Source organism: Tyto alba, unplaced genomic scaffold, assembly GCF_018691265.1.
Source record: "Tyto alba isolate M040663 unplaced genomic scaffold, T.alba_DEE_v4.0 Super-Scaffold_7, whole genome shotgun sequence".
NCBI lineage: Eukaryota > Metazoa > Chordata > Aves > Strigiformes > Tytonidae > Tyto > Tyto alba.
This window is the reverse complement of record NW_024881328.1, coordinates 30235563-30249834: the sequence shown is the minus strand read 5'-3', so window position 1 is coordinate 30249834 and position 14272 is coordinate 30235563. Positions and strand designations below refer to the sequence as shown.

The 14272-nt window shown below is 46.0% G+C and overlaps 1 protein-coding gene across 6 annotated transcripts in view; it reads left to right on the top strand.

Moving 5' to 3' along the window:
• Window positions 1–1143: 1143 nt before the first annotated feature.
• The window catches only part of PLEKHM3 (pleckstrin homology domain containing M3), a 132041-nt gene continuing 118912 nt past the window's right edge, over window positions 1144–14272 (top strand). For 2 of the 6 annotated variants that reach the window (XR_006164573.1, XM_042784334.1), the window contains exons 1-2: window positions 2794–2925; window positions 12588–13449. Coding sequence is in view for 5 of the 6 variants with exons in the window: in XM_042784334.1 (XP_042640268.1) it covers window positions 12843–13449 (607 nt within the window). In the remaining variant the exon portion in view is untranslated. Of the gene's footprint in view, window positions 1155–2442; window positions 2530–2793; window positions 2926–3303; window positions 3457–10082; window positions 10125–12587; window positions 13450–14272 lie in introns of those variants that run through there. The other 4 variants (XM_033010917.2, XM_042784335.1, XM_033010918.2 and 1 more) reach the window with 4 other exon arrangements.

Sequence of the window (14272 nt, the reverse complement as noted above, 5' to 3'; positions counted from 1 at the left end):
AATAATGTTTCTCTTGCTGTGGTTGCAGACAATACCCTCGCAGACTGCTTTAAGCGGTGCCAATCCCATTAGCAGAAGAATAGCAGAGCTTTCTGGCGGTGTGGGTGTGCGCTCACGGGGAGGACAGCGGGCTCGCAGTGGGAACGGGGCTGCGCTGCCCACTGCTTCACTCGCCGCTCTTGCCCTCCACGGCCCAAGAAAGCAGAGCAGGGAAGTGCAGGGCAAAACTCCACCGCAGAAACAATCGCCCTGTTTAAGCAGCGCCCGAGCCGGGGGGTTGCGAGAGCCGCGTTGCCTGTCTCTGAAGAAGAGGAGTGCCTCCGGCCTTTCCTCATGTTTCCCAGACACAGCTCTCCTCTCGCACCCACGCAGGACACCAAAGGGGATGGAGGCCCGAGAGACTCCACAATCAGAATTGGGCTGTGCTGCTGCTTTACTGTACGGAGGAAATGAGGTGACAGTCATCCCTCTGCATCCAGTTCATTACGGAGCACAAAAATGGCTATATCGCCCAATTGCAGGAGGGTTAATTTTGTGCTGCACACACCAAGCAGGAAGCTAATTAGTATGTTCAGTAGGTAGCTATCAACCAAACTTGGAGGAGTTGGAGTAACTCTACCTGAGCCTTTCTCTTTGATCTCTCCTTCTGCATGATAAGTGAAAATAGTGTATAGCTGGGCTGGCTGCGGTGTTTAATTTAATCATCTGATGATATTTATTTTCACAAACATGAACTCAAGGAACAATTATCGGGGAGGCTTCATCTTGTGCCGAACGTGCCAGTTAACGGCCTTTCTGTGAGGTAATAGCTTCTATGCAGGGAGTCAGTAATTAAAACGTGTGAAAAAAGGCCCCTTCTTCAGAGGCAGCCGGGAAAGACAGTGGGTCTAATGCTGAGCTGGTGTGAACTGGCAAGTCTGTCAATGGCCACAGTAAATGCACATTGCTACTTCCACTGTATGCTAGCAAATGATGTACCCAAAGGTTTCTTGAGAGTTTCCCAGTTTGAGAAATATGTTTGGATTCTTATCAACAGGGGCCAAACTCAGGAATACATGGTACAATGGAAGATGATTCTGCACTACTCATGGGAGATGTTCAGATCTAGGAAGAGCACTCAGTCCTGCAAACTCTCCCAGAAGGAAAGCAGCTCAGTTAAGTTTCTCGTGTTGACAGATAGAGCTATTTTCTCCCTCTTTTGGTGTTAACTCTCTAGACTTCCAGAACCATAATCTAAAAGCTAAGAAAAAGCTGACATTTGAGGCATTCCAAATAGAAGGAAGATGACTTCTGTTACGTCTTCATCACGTGGACACACAGGGCACAATTTGTTTACTCGTACAGTTAACCACCAGAATGTCTCTATGCACTCTGTTCAGTTTTGGGCCAGATGTTGATGGTTGATGAGCAAGGGGGGACAAACCTGGAAGTCAAGCTTTGTCCCTCCACCACATCTTAAAGCAACTGAATCTGAGAATAGGTGACTCATTTTCTTCCTCTTGTCAGGTAGAGATTTCTCTTCCTGCAGTCCATGTCCCAGCGGAAAAGAATAAATGACCAACATTGTCCTTCAAAGCTGCAGGACAACATGCTCTAATTCTGAAGAAATATGAACCTTGGAAAAGTTTTTGTTGTTATTACTATATATATTTAAGAATGCAAGTTCCGGATTTTGCAATACTAATTGTTTAAGCATATCACTGTCCTCCAACATGAAATCACGAGCTGTTTCAAGCAGGATATACTGGTTAAAGACATGGTGGTGGCTATCCAACAGAACCTTCCACACAGCTTGACTTCCAGCTTCTTAGAATAAAAGGATAAATCTTCGTTATGTAGTGAAGAAGCCATTCATCCTCAGGTGCAGGGCTTGAAATGTATGGTGCTCTAGTAATTTAATATTTGTAAAGGCCAAGATTAATTAATTTTCAGTCAGATAAACTGGTCTTTTTTTTTTTTTTTGCCAAAGGCTCTCATTCATCCTTAGTGTCACTGAAAGAAGATAACCCATACAAACACAACTTTGTTAATTGTGACAGTCACGTTTTGCAGTATATACTAAATGGCCAGTGTGTGAGGATGAGAAGAAAAGCTACTGATGGAAAAGCTAACCTAACACCTGCCTTTTGGTGTGGGTTCGGTTCAGCACCACATTGTCGTGCAGTTACATTTCAGCCCAGACCTCGTCCCTGCTGCTCAGCGCTGCACCGCTGGCTCCCCTGGGCCACAGGCGGTGAGGTCGTGCCCGGGGTTTTAAAACCCTGCTGCTCACAACTGGTCTGCGTACACCCGACGTCAAAATTCAGGTATATCCCTAACCTGCACGTGGGTGTTTCTCGCCATGAGGTTATTTTCAAGGGACAGGTATTGTTGGGTGAGGTGCCACGCACGCCACATACCAATGACATTTGTAACTGTCTTGTAACTTTTTGTCTTCTTTAGGTAACAGGTTGTGCCAGAGACCTTTTTGCTGCCCCGTGGCCATACAAATTCAGGCGGTGTGCTGCTCCCTGCAGCCGTCATGCCTCGGTAAGTGCGCTTCCACTCGGGATTGTTACAAATCCGTTTAGGATTTTGCGGTTTCCGTCCCTGCTGAAGTATCGGCTCCCTGAGAGTCTCGGCTGCTTTAAAGACGGACAGGCGCAATTTTACCCGTTTATGTAGGAGAACACGGAGGGTTTCCTACGGTTATTTTTTTTCAGAGGAGATGGGACGCAGGCGGGGCCGGCGGCGGCAGGAACCTTAGTGCCGCGGCGCCGTTTCCCGCGGCGGCCGGGACGGCTTTGCGGCAGGACGCAGCCCCCGCCGCCCGGTAGCGAGGAGGGGCCGGGCCGGGCCGGGCCAGGGCGGCGGCGGCTCCGCTCCGGGCCGAGCGCCAGGAGCCCCTCCTCGGAGCACTGGCAGAGCGCGGGCCCCGGGCGGCAGGTAAATACCCCCCCTTCGGGCTGTGCGGGGCTCGAAGGGTCGGCGAGGTTCCCCGGCGGGCAGCCGGGCCGGGCTGCCCGCCCGCCGAGCGCGTACGCGGGCTGTGTGCGAGGACCCGGGCGCGGCTGCGTTTGCATTCGGAGCACCAACACGTCTGTAGTCATGTGCTCGTCTGGAAAGACACGTTCCCGTGTGCCCAGAAAGGCCCTCTGCTTTAGTTTTCCCTCACCCATAGCCGCTCACGATCTCAGCAGGAATTTGGGCTGCTCCCCGGCCGTGGAGTCAAACTCCAGTACGTGTAGGCACGGTGTGCAGGCATCGCTCTCTATTTTAGTAGCCTAGAGCGTGACATAATGCCGTGGTCTTCTTACATTGCAGTAAAATTGCTTCTTTTACGGACCAAGCGCCCAAACACAGCCGGTGGAATTAACCTTCTGGAACCGAGTAGGCCAGAGAGGAGAGTATCAGTTATGTGGGAATGTGTGCTAGCTGGAGCATCAGCAGAAATGCCAAGATTGCTGGCATTGCAAGGTAAGATAGGGGAAGAAACTCGAGATTAGATTTGTGTAAGGAATCATGATTTGCTCCTCATCTGTTTTCTGTTCTGCAAATAGGCACTTATGGCCCGGATCCTGCAAGATGTATGGTCAAATCTAATTTTAGGCACTACATAATCCCACTGAGCGACTACAAAAAGTTGCAGTGTGTAAGAATAAGAAAGCGTCTGAATCTTAGTAGGACCAATGACCGTACACTTCAACTAGCAGTTGTTTTTATCTTGCCATTTTCAGGTCTTATTTATCCAAAATCAGTGAATTAAGTTTGGGATTAACTCCAGAAATCTAAAATATGGAACAGGGCACTACATAGTGGAATGAAGGATCTTGCCAGTCTACAGTAGCTAGATACATCATTCCTGCAGAACCTCATCAGGTGAAAGACACGTTATTTGTTAACATTTCAATTTCATCAGATGTTTTGAGGTTTCCACTGGGCTTCTACTAAGATCTTCTGTAATAAAATTATAGTTCAGTTTAGGAAACAGCAAGTGTTTGTGCTGACCAGTCACACAACTGTAGTGGTACATGTGGTTACAGCCAGCCTGCGGGGTTAGCTGTTGTGGCAGGGCTGCAAGGACCCGAGGGTTTGGGTTGCTGTGGTAGTTTGCTGAACTTCAGCATTATTTGGATCATTGTTTCCTTTCCTTCCCCTGATAATTAATGTGCCAAACCACTGTGGTCCTGACTGTTTGAAAGACAAGAGGAGAGCTTAGTTTGAGGTTCGAAATGAGGTTTTTTTTATTAAACACCGTATTTCCGTCAGTGTCAGCATTCAACCACTAATAGTTATGGGAAAGCCAAGTCTCACCGTAGAAAGGCTTGTACTGTCCCAGCTGAGCTCTTTGGGCACCATGGTTAGAGAGAGGAGCTGGCTACAGTCACGGATCAGGGCTACTCAGAAACCTGTGTGCTGGACAGATTTGGATGCCAAGTGTACTTTCATACACCTGTGCTGTGATCTCAGGGAAGAAATGTCTCCCATGTTCTTGGGGGAGATGCTGTGTTTCTGACCCTCCTTCTGGCCTCTGGGGCAACGGCAGCTGTTATTCCCAGCTGTGGGGTTATACTGGGCTGTGCTGGAGCGTGACCATTGCTTCCTGCTTGGTGTGCCTCAAAGAAACTACCTTGCCGAAATAAGTAAAAATTAGTTGTCTGGCATAGATGGTGAAGGAATCAGTTATTACATTGCTTTTTATACTAGCTAGTGCTTCATCTAGAAAGGTCCTAAAGTATCTTCTGAGTTCTAGTTATAAGGAGATAAATGTCTTCATCTGGCAGCCCCCCTTCTTTATGTCCTTCACTGCTTAAATGCAGCCACCTCAGGGTGCAGCAGGGCATTGCTGCACACAACAGCTCAAAGCTCAGCAGTCCCTGTAAATGAGTCCTGGAGGAGCAACATCCCTAGGAATTAAATGTGCCTTTAATTTCTCTTCAGAACTCAGAGGGAAAAGCTGAATATGTCTTAATTTCTGATCACTTTAAAAAAAAATTAAACAAAAAATCAAGCGTTTAAGGGCTGGCTGTCTTTTCCCTTCACCATAATTCTATAAAGTGTGGAGTGGGGAGATACTTATAAAATTTCAGTTTGTATCAGCCAGAAATGTTTTGGTTGGTTGGTTGGTTATTTTAAAAGTTTTATCTCACCTGGCATATACAAAGTTTCCCCACATCCTGGCAGAAGACAAGCTGGTATGTTGTGCAGATACAATTAGAAATATTAGAGTGACACATGCTGTTTGTTGTTTCCTGAATGTCCAGTTCAATCATTTCCCTCTTGTACTGGAGGAGGTTTGTATCATTCCTCTTGAATACCCTGTTCCTTGACAGTCTCTGTACTTTTTGTGCTGAACTCGGGAGGTAACAGACTGTTCTGTGGTGTCTATCTGCCTGGCAGAACAGGCGGGAATTCTTGTAGTCAAGGACAGCATGTAAAATGAAAGTTATACAACTTTAGACAAACCATACACACAAGGCAAATGAACCCAAGTGTACAAATCATTCACCCTCCCTTGGGTTGTTATTTGAGACTACAGGCATGTTTAAGACCACACACCTGCGTGCCAGGCCAAATCACTGCACTGCTTCATTCTATTGGGCCATGTGGACATGTTTGTCCATTTGTGCCTGAAGTGTGGGTTTGAGGTGTTTGTATCCAGATCATCTACAGGGGCAGTGCTAGGACTCAGGAAAGCCTCTGTTCCCCTACGCCTGGCATTCTTCCCTGCAAGGTCAGCCAGCTACCAGGCAGCATGCACGAGGGAGTAGTCTGGATTTTAGTCTGATGAAACCTATGAAGTTGCCCACATGCTGATGTGTTTGGCTGGCCTGCAGCCTGGGCCGTGTGTCACCATCAGCTAACTCCCCTCCAGTCAGTCTGTTTTGCTTTCTGTTCCTTTCCTTGCCAAGAGTCCTTCATCCTTTCTGGAGACCCAGTCCAGCCACTGAAATTTCAAATGGTTACTCATCTGCAGGAAGTGATACAGCCCCTCATTAAGCCGTGGTGCTCCCTAGCCAGGAGGGATTCATGTCAGATGGCTGCAAGGCAGCTGAGTCAGTGATAAAGATCTTGGGGAGTCAGTCTCCTGGCAAGAAAAGCTTCCTGTGGTCTGTCTTCCTCCACTGCTGGGTCCTCCTCACCCTCTAGACCCACTTTGCTCTGGTGCAGCAGGCTGTTGCGTGCTTTTCAGCTTAGAGTTTCTTGCATTTTAATTATTGTTTCCGAAGTGCAGTTAAAATTAATGTTTACTATAAGCACCGTTTAGTATTCATTACTGTATGGTAATAATGTAGATAGAATTGATAATTAGATCAATTAACTAATTAAAACGATTAATTTAATTAGATAATTAGTGTATTGGTCCAACCTCCGCAGCAAGAATTCAGAAGCTGTCGGAGCCCAGCTCCATTCAGCACACATGGGGCTTTCTAACTTGCAGAGCTGGAAGGCCATTTTCTTGACTGTATGGCAGAAATTAAAAAGACTAGGAAAGGCTGACAGGACTTGGAGATAACACCCCTCTTCAGAGGAAATCTGCCTCATGGCTGATCTACCTTAGATCTAAGGATCTTGGCCAGATCTACCTGGAAATCAACCCTGCTGCAGGAGCTAGACCGAAGGTTTGGTGAAAGTCCACTGAACTAAGTTTAGGGAGAAATATTTCAGTCTCTGTGACCACAGCTATTTTCTGATGAAGGCTTCTGATTAAATTTGACCAGTTCGTGTCATGAGCTGTTTCTTGCCTCTGATCTCAGAAATGCATTATTTAACAGCATTGAATTCCCTAGAAACCTGCCAGGGTTTTTGATATGAGGAAAGAGTCCTACCCCCTGAAGTGCTACAGTGCATGTGCTCCTCAGAGGTTTGCCATACAAGCACACTCTGAGCTGGCTCCTGTCCATTTTGAATTGTCCCAAAACCAATTCCTACACTGCAGTGAATAAAGGCCCACTGTATAGACAGAAGGACCAATAATCCTAAACATTGTGTCTCTAATGGCGGGGAGGGTGGGGTATGAAACATTCTGTGCTGTAAATAATTCAGTCAATTAATTGAAGTAAGATATCCACCATTTTGGCACACTGAAGATGTACTTTGCGCACGTGGGGTGTTGCAGTCTGTCCACGACAGCTCCTCTCTGACTCTTCTTCCTCCTGACATGTTTTCCCTGCCCCAGCATGGGCTCTCCACAAGCATAGCTCCTTCGGGGAACGTTCACCTGCTCTGGCATGGGGTCCTCCATGGGCTGCAGTGTGGGTGTGTGCTTCCCTGTGGTAGGTCCCTCATGGGCTGCAAGGAAATACCCGTCCCTGGAACCAGCTATGTCTGTCTGGAACCAGTTACGGCCTGTCTGGAACCAGTTATGTTTCAGAGCCTGGTTTTCAGGGATGTCATTGACCTAAGTGCGTCCCATTTAGATCTGGGGAAACACTTGGCTGTTATGACCCACAGAGCTAGTCAGAAATCCCTGTAGCAGCAAAACTCATAGGCTGTGGTTGTTCAAGGTGCCAGTGAAAGACATTCAGGTCACAGGCTGAGGTTGCTGAGACTGACAGGCAGAAAAGCTTATTAGGTGCTAGCTGCTCCAGCCCTGGTGGACTGTATTCAAATAGGCTGTACGCCAGTCTTTTCTTCAGATGACCTGTTGTTCAGACCAGGCTTGTCACAGCCCGTAAACTGGACTGTAGTGGTCCAGGCCTGCAGTGTAACAGAAATAAAGGTCCCTGAGGCTGCTTGAATATGCTCTGCTAACCAAATTGTGTACCCAACTGAAAGAACATCTCTTTCTGTTTTCCTTGTTGGCATTGGAGTTTCAGCCCACAGTTGCAATGCAGCACAAGATAAGCAGAGTTGGTTCCCATGGCAGGTTCCAGGGTGCTGAGAAGGGGATAGGACAAGCTCTCCAGTGTCTGAGGCACCCCTGCACTCTATTTGCATACAGGTAACTTGTAAAACTCCTCCTGTGCTCTTGAAATAAGATTCTCAGAAACACCCAAATCCTTGCGAGGCATTTGAGCCTAAAAGTCCTTAGGAATCAGGGAGACTTGGGGGACTTTTAACATTATTACCTGCCTTTTGTTATATTTTGCTGTCTGAGCGCTACTCTCATTTATGTATTTCCTCCTGTACACGTTTTTTGTGAACATCGTTGATTGTTCCTTTCTAATTCTCTCTCCAAATACAAGAGAAGAGGGGAGGTCCCTATTTAACTGTTGTGTACCACTCATTGTTTTATACATCTCTTCACCTGTGTGCTGAAGAGGAGGTCCTGTGAGCAACAAAACCAACAAGACTGTTTATCTCAGGTTGAGTGATGTCTCCTATTTCTCCTTCCTGCTTTCACCCTCTGCTTGCAGTGTTTGCAGGTCCATCTCACACTGACCACTTGTGCTGTGGCTGATTTGGAGAGACCCATGTGGTGGCACCGGTCTCCTAGAAAGGATAAGAGACTGAGTTTAGCCTGCTTCTCCCTTAGCAGGAGGGTGAGTTTGGGCCTGTTTCTTGTCCAGTGTTGAACAACAGTTCAAAAACTGCATCTTTAAGGACCTTACTGCTTTGTCACATTTAGTTGAAGTTACCTATGCAGTTCAAAAGAAAGGAGGAGAATGACTGGCAGATAGGGAGGATGGTAGCACAAACCCTGTTTCCTTAGGAAACCAAACTGAAAGGTTCTTCTTTTATATAAACTTTTTGTATGGATTGGTGAGCTAAATAGATCTCTTCAGTCACTGGTTCCTAAAGACGTACTGGCTCTAGCTTCCTCTCCTGCCTGAGCTAGAATAAACAGTCCTGAACATAAAATGTAAGCTGGGGGTGCACAGAGAGTGCCTGCTGTGGTAGTGTGTAGCACCTGCAAGATTGCTTTCTACCCTTGCCTTTTCTGTGCTTTTTAATTTTTGCCATGTGATGCCTGGGTATTTTCCCTGGCCCATGGGGATCCAGAAAAGCACAACAGGAAGTTAAATGATCTCTTCCAGAGTATATTCCTTGGTGTTTGTCATCCGTGATTTTTCTCTGCTGTCAGACTGTGCTGTCACCTAAGTTAAGTCCTTGTTCTCAAGGGAAATAGTCTTGGCTAAATTGAACTTCGGTGTCTCATGTGGCATGACCAGCAATCCTTGCTGTTTTCATCAGCCATATGAGTAATGTGGCCACTATAAACTTGTGATGGTAAAGATTTTACTCATTGTAAGTGCACATTACTTATCTGACTGCTGCACGTTCATGGATGAAAGCTGTGCTAGACAGACATACAGACAAGCATGTTTTTCAGCTGCTGCAATCCCTGTGTCCAGCAGTTTTTGCTAAGTACAGTGCACCATGTTCCTTCACCTTTTTTTTCAGTAAGAGTAGCTCCCAGGGGCCTGGATGAGCTGTTAGGTTTCTACTTCCCATAACAAATCCCTGCTTACAGTTGCCTATAGCTTTGGCAGTCTTTAATAGTTTGGGCTGATGATACTGTCTTCCTCTCCTATTCACTGCCTTAGACTGAATGTCTTTGGAAATTTCCAGGTGTTTCCAAGAAACAATACGTAAGGCAATACATTTTACAGTCAGTTGAAAAGAGTTCATCCTATCCTATTGTTTGCCTTTTTTCCCTTTCATGTGAAGGAAGTGATTTCCACTGCTTTCCCTCCTGGAAGAGATTCTGATGGAGCTGTTCACTGCCATATCAAAGTTTGCTTTCATTTGGCACCAAATCTGTGCAGAAGTCTGAATTAAATTTTTGTTGAATGCCACTGTCAGAAAATGCCAAATTGTGTTTATGGAGGATATGTGACTGCAGAATCCCAGCACTAGTGGGAGTTCCTGGCACAACTCTTTCTTTGATCTAAAGACATTCTTGGCAGTGTAGGAAGGGATGAGCCTGCACCATTGAAGTCACCTTTCACATCTTTTTTGAGCAGGGCAAACAGAGTAGTTTGGAAGGTATAAGTGCTGCAATTTGTGAACTGTGTGATGCAGGGGCCTGTCATCTTCTCATGACTTTGTGATTCAGCATCTGACTGGATATGAGGTCAATTTGTAGTTCGGCATCAACACACTTGGCTGCACGACACTGGATAGCTCCAGTCTCACAGGATCCAGGTAAATGTGCAGCCACATGAAGCCTCCGGCATTTAAAAATGAACCTGTTAAATGTAAGTGTCTATTTTTTCCCCTTGCTTCCACCTTTTCTAATGATTTAAAAGAAAGAGCAGAGTAACATTGCATCTGCTACCACTGAAATACTTCAGTGGCATGTCACAAGCCCTTCTGGAGTGATTGCTGCTCTAGTCCCTTGAGTGAGAGCAAGGGTGTATTCTCTACCAACACCTGTGAAGCAGCAGCTTTGAATGGGCCAGCCTGCAGCTTTCACTGTTGGCATATGATTATGTTAGTGCTGGTTTTGTTCAAGTGAATGTCTGTCGCAGTTTTGCAACTTCCAAATATCATTTCTGCTTTAAAGACATGCCATAGGAGGATGTAGAATAAGTGGACAGGTTGCACCACATCACATCCCTTCGCCTGTTCCTGGGTCTCCCAAAGCTCTTAAGGTATCAGGGAGCAGAGCACTGTTCTGGGGTTGCTGGCAGGAATGAGCTTCAAGAGTAAACTCCATGCTGCATTAAGCTGACAGTGAACATGTGCCCAGGATGACTTTATTTCCCACTGCCATCAACTGGCACAGCTGTACAGCTTTGCAAAGAGTCTCTTTCCATACTGTTCTGATTTGAAACCACTCCAGATCTGTTTTGTTCAACCCTCTAGTCACAGTTCTGGCTCTGCCTTCAGTGTCTCACTCTGTGTTTATTTGTTGAAGCTGATCCTGTTCCTGGTTCACTATGAGGCTAGTGAAGAGATAAGGGCAGAAAGATCCCAGTGTAAAGGCTTGAAGTTTCCAGACTTATGTATGTGATTATTGCTTTTGAAAATTACTTACTTAGAGTGTGTTTGCAGAGATCATGGTCTGATCTGCGGATCTGTTAGGAGGGAGGGTGAGCTGCATGCTTTCAAACACAACTGTGTCATGGCTGGCCACAGCTGAAGCAGGGATGGGAGGGAAGCCAGTGGGTGATTGTGGCGGGGGTTGGTTTGTGCTACAGGATTCTGTGCCCACTTTTGGGGGGGGCTGCTAGCCTCCTTCCTCCCTCTGTCTCGCTATGGGAAAGGGTGCTTATTTAAATGACTTTGTTAATAGAAGTTAGGGAAATAGACTGTTCTGGATTAAAAAAGAACCTTAAATAGAAGCGTTATCTGTGTTTGATGCTGTTTAATAGATGTTTTTTCCTGCTAAGTGTAAATCTTCATGGGTCCTGGTAGCACTCCAGCAGCACTGACAAGCTAATGAGCTGCTAATTATCAGCCCTGCCCAGGCTAATTAGTTCTGTTAAGAGTGTATTAATCTGGGCAGAGCTCTGAGATAACGCAGCTTTGCTACTTCTAGGACTTGAGCTGATGTGGTCAAAACTGGGGTGTAGATCTCTGACTTTGGGCTGTTGTACATGTACAGGCTCTCAGTACTGTGTTTTCTCCTAGCAGCCACAAGAGCTGTTCTCCTGCTAGCACAAATGCCCAGGCTCCAGGTCTCAAGAACTTGCTCGCATTTGACTGATTCCCCCAATTTAAACATACCTACTGTACACTTCCCTTGAGCACGGCAGCACTGTGGATGGAGCTTCAAAAGGGAGAGTTTAGAAGGCAGTAGGCTTAGTGTGACAGAAGTCAGCAATGAGGCACCCCCTTATTGCACCACAGGGAATAGAAACCCCTCCTCTTCCTTCCTCCTCACAGGCCTGAGCTCACATGGGTCAATACAGCTCTTCAATAGCTCTAGCCTTAACTCCCTTCACTGTTCTTACTTTTTGCTCAGTGAATCAACAGCTTGGAAGTAAAGATGTGCTGTTTTGTGATAGTGCAGGATATGGTTTGTTTTGTGACGGTGCAGGATATGGTTTATTTTTTTTTGTTCGTAGGATGCATTGTCTTTCTGCTGCTTAGGTTGCCACATGGTTTCACTTAGGTTCCCAGTGATATTTGAGAGCGAATCTCTATGTGCAGCACTCTGCAGCAGCCTAGTAGCATTGATTTATTAGGCGAATACCACAGTTCTATTTATGCAGACAAGTAGGCAAGGTATCTGCTGTAAAATTCATGTTGGTCTCCTAAAATTGGGAGTGCAAGCAATCTAGGAGAAAAAGACAAGCTATTTGAGGCTGGTTGGCCTATTTTACTAATCCTTTGTTTCTCAACTTTTTCTTATAGTCCTATGGGAACCTGTACTAAGCATTCCCTAGGTGGCTGCATTTGTGATGCTAGTCAGTACCACCTCTTGGAGCAGCTTTCTAAAGCTTCATTAATAAATGGCATCACTTTGGTTCCCCTTTATCTGGTGCCCCATCCTGCTCTCTGCAGGTTCCAGTTCAAGAAGTGATAGTACACAGGGCGCACACACAGTGAGCAACAGAAACCCTGAAGGGATTCTTCATACGCAGTAACATTGTTGACAAATGAAGGATAAAGTAAAAATCAAGGGGACTGTGACTGTGAAAGGAGTGATGTGTTTAAACATATTTATCTGGGAAAAGGCCCTTAGTGACATGATGTTTTGCTTTGCTTTACAGGTACTCTCCATCACTATGAGCTTATTTCATGAAGGGATTGTAGCCCACTTGATCAGTGGATGTTAAATCTCCCATCTGAAGACAAGGTGATTGGATTCCTTTCTACCACTAAGGATTGTGGCTAGTGAATGTATTTACCCCACCACCTCTAAGTTAATGGTGTGCCAAGGGCAGATGTGAAGCCGCTCTTTCTCCAGATATTGATGTGGTATCTTAACTCATCGTGACACCTTGGGCCCACTGGCAGCACAGGATATGGAGGCTCTTGAAGTTGATGACATTAGCCCTGCCTTGGAAGTGACTGAAGACTTTTTCAATAATTTTGATACTAAGCTTGAAAAGATTGTGCAGCCCTCTGAGGTGTATGGTGTACAGGAGGTCCCTGAACTGGTTGGGCATGAGGTATTTGATCAGATAACAGAGAGCAGGAATCTGAGGAACGTCGCCTCCTTAGCCAAAAGTAGCCTCATCTGGGATCACTGCAAAAATGGCCTCTTGGAAACCAAAGCTCAGACAGCATTCCCTGCCAAAGATCAGCGTGTGGTGCAGAGGGGAACAGCTGCTGACAACCTTGTTTGGGCAGGGGAAGGGGAGACCGCAGCTTTTAACATCTTCAGTATCTGCCAGAGGAGGAGAGACAGGCCTCGCTCGGTGAACGACATCCTGGTGCAGAATGAGGAAGCCTCCACATTCAAGCCAGGACACAACAGGTCACGCTCCGATATCAGCCATGTGAACTGGGGGGTGGTCTTCACGGGCACCTCCCTGCAGCAGCCACCTGCGCCTGGTCAGGACAACAACTGCGCTCTGCTCTCTTACCTGGCGCTAACCAAGGGAGAGGAGGACATCCAAGGAAACACGGGTTTGTGCCGGTGCTTTATTGTTTCTGTTGACATGAGGGCTTTCCTATTTTTTTTTTAATAGTTCACTTGAAAGAGAAGCTGCATGTTGAATAAAAACCCAAACCCCCCAAAAAACAACTGTGAGGTAGCACTTAAGAGGATAGAAATCAGCATGGTTCTGTTGTCTTTGGTACAGTTCTGTCTGTTTGCCTGCCTAAGGATCAGCTTTTAAACCAGTCTTGACTTACGTTCCTTTCCTGGTTTGAAAAACTAAGCTTGTTTTACTTTTGCTTCTATTTTGTTTGCTTTGACTTGGGAAAAACTAATTTATTTGTTACGTATTTATGATAATTTCCTTACCTGATTTTTCCAAACTAAAAAAACTTTGACTGCTAAAGCTATTGGGAGAATGACAAATCCAAACAGAGGCAGTTTTCATAAAAGTTAAAGAGTGGCCATTAAAAAGAGGGCATACAAAGCTTTACTGTGAGGCCTGAGGTCTCTGCTCTGTTTCTTTAAGAAATGCTGGCTATTCAGTCCATAAACAATTAACAAAAACTCAAGCATGTAGTTTGTGCTTGTCAATATTAAGGCATCTCTGCCAGCTTTGTATGGGGTACAGGAAGTCTTGTTATCAGATTGAGCCAGGCGTCTCCAGTGAGCCAAATGAAGCGATGTTTCAGCAAGTGATACTTTTTCCTTTTCCTTTCTCAAGCATGGCACTGGAAGAGGTTGTGTGCAGGGCTTCAGAAACACTGACACAGTGTCTCCGTCTCCATCATTTATTTTGTAGACACCAGAAGTGGACTGGGCACTTACGGGAAAGCAGCTAGTGCCATTAAG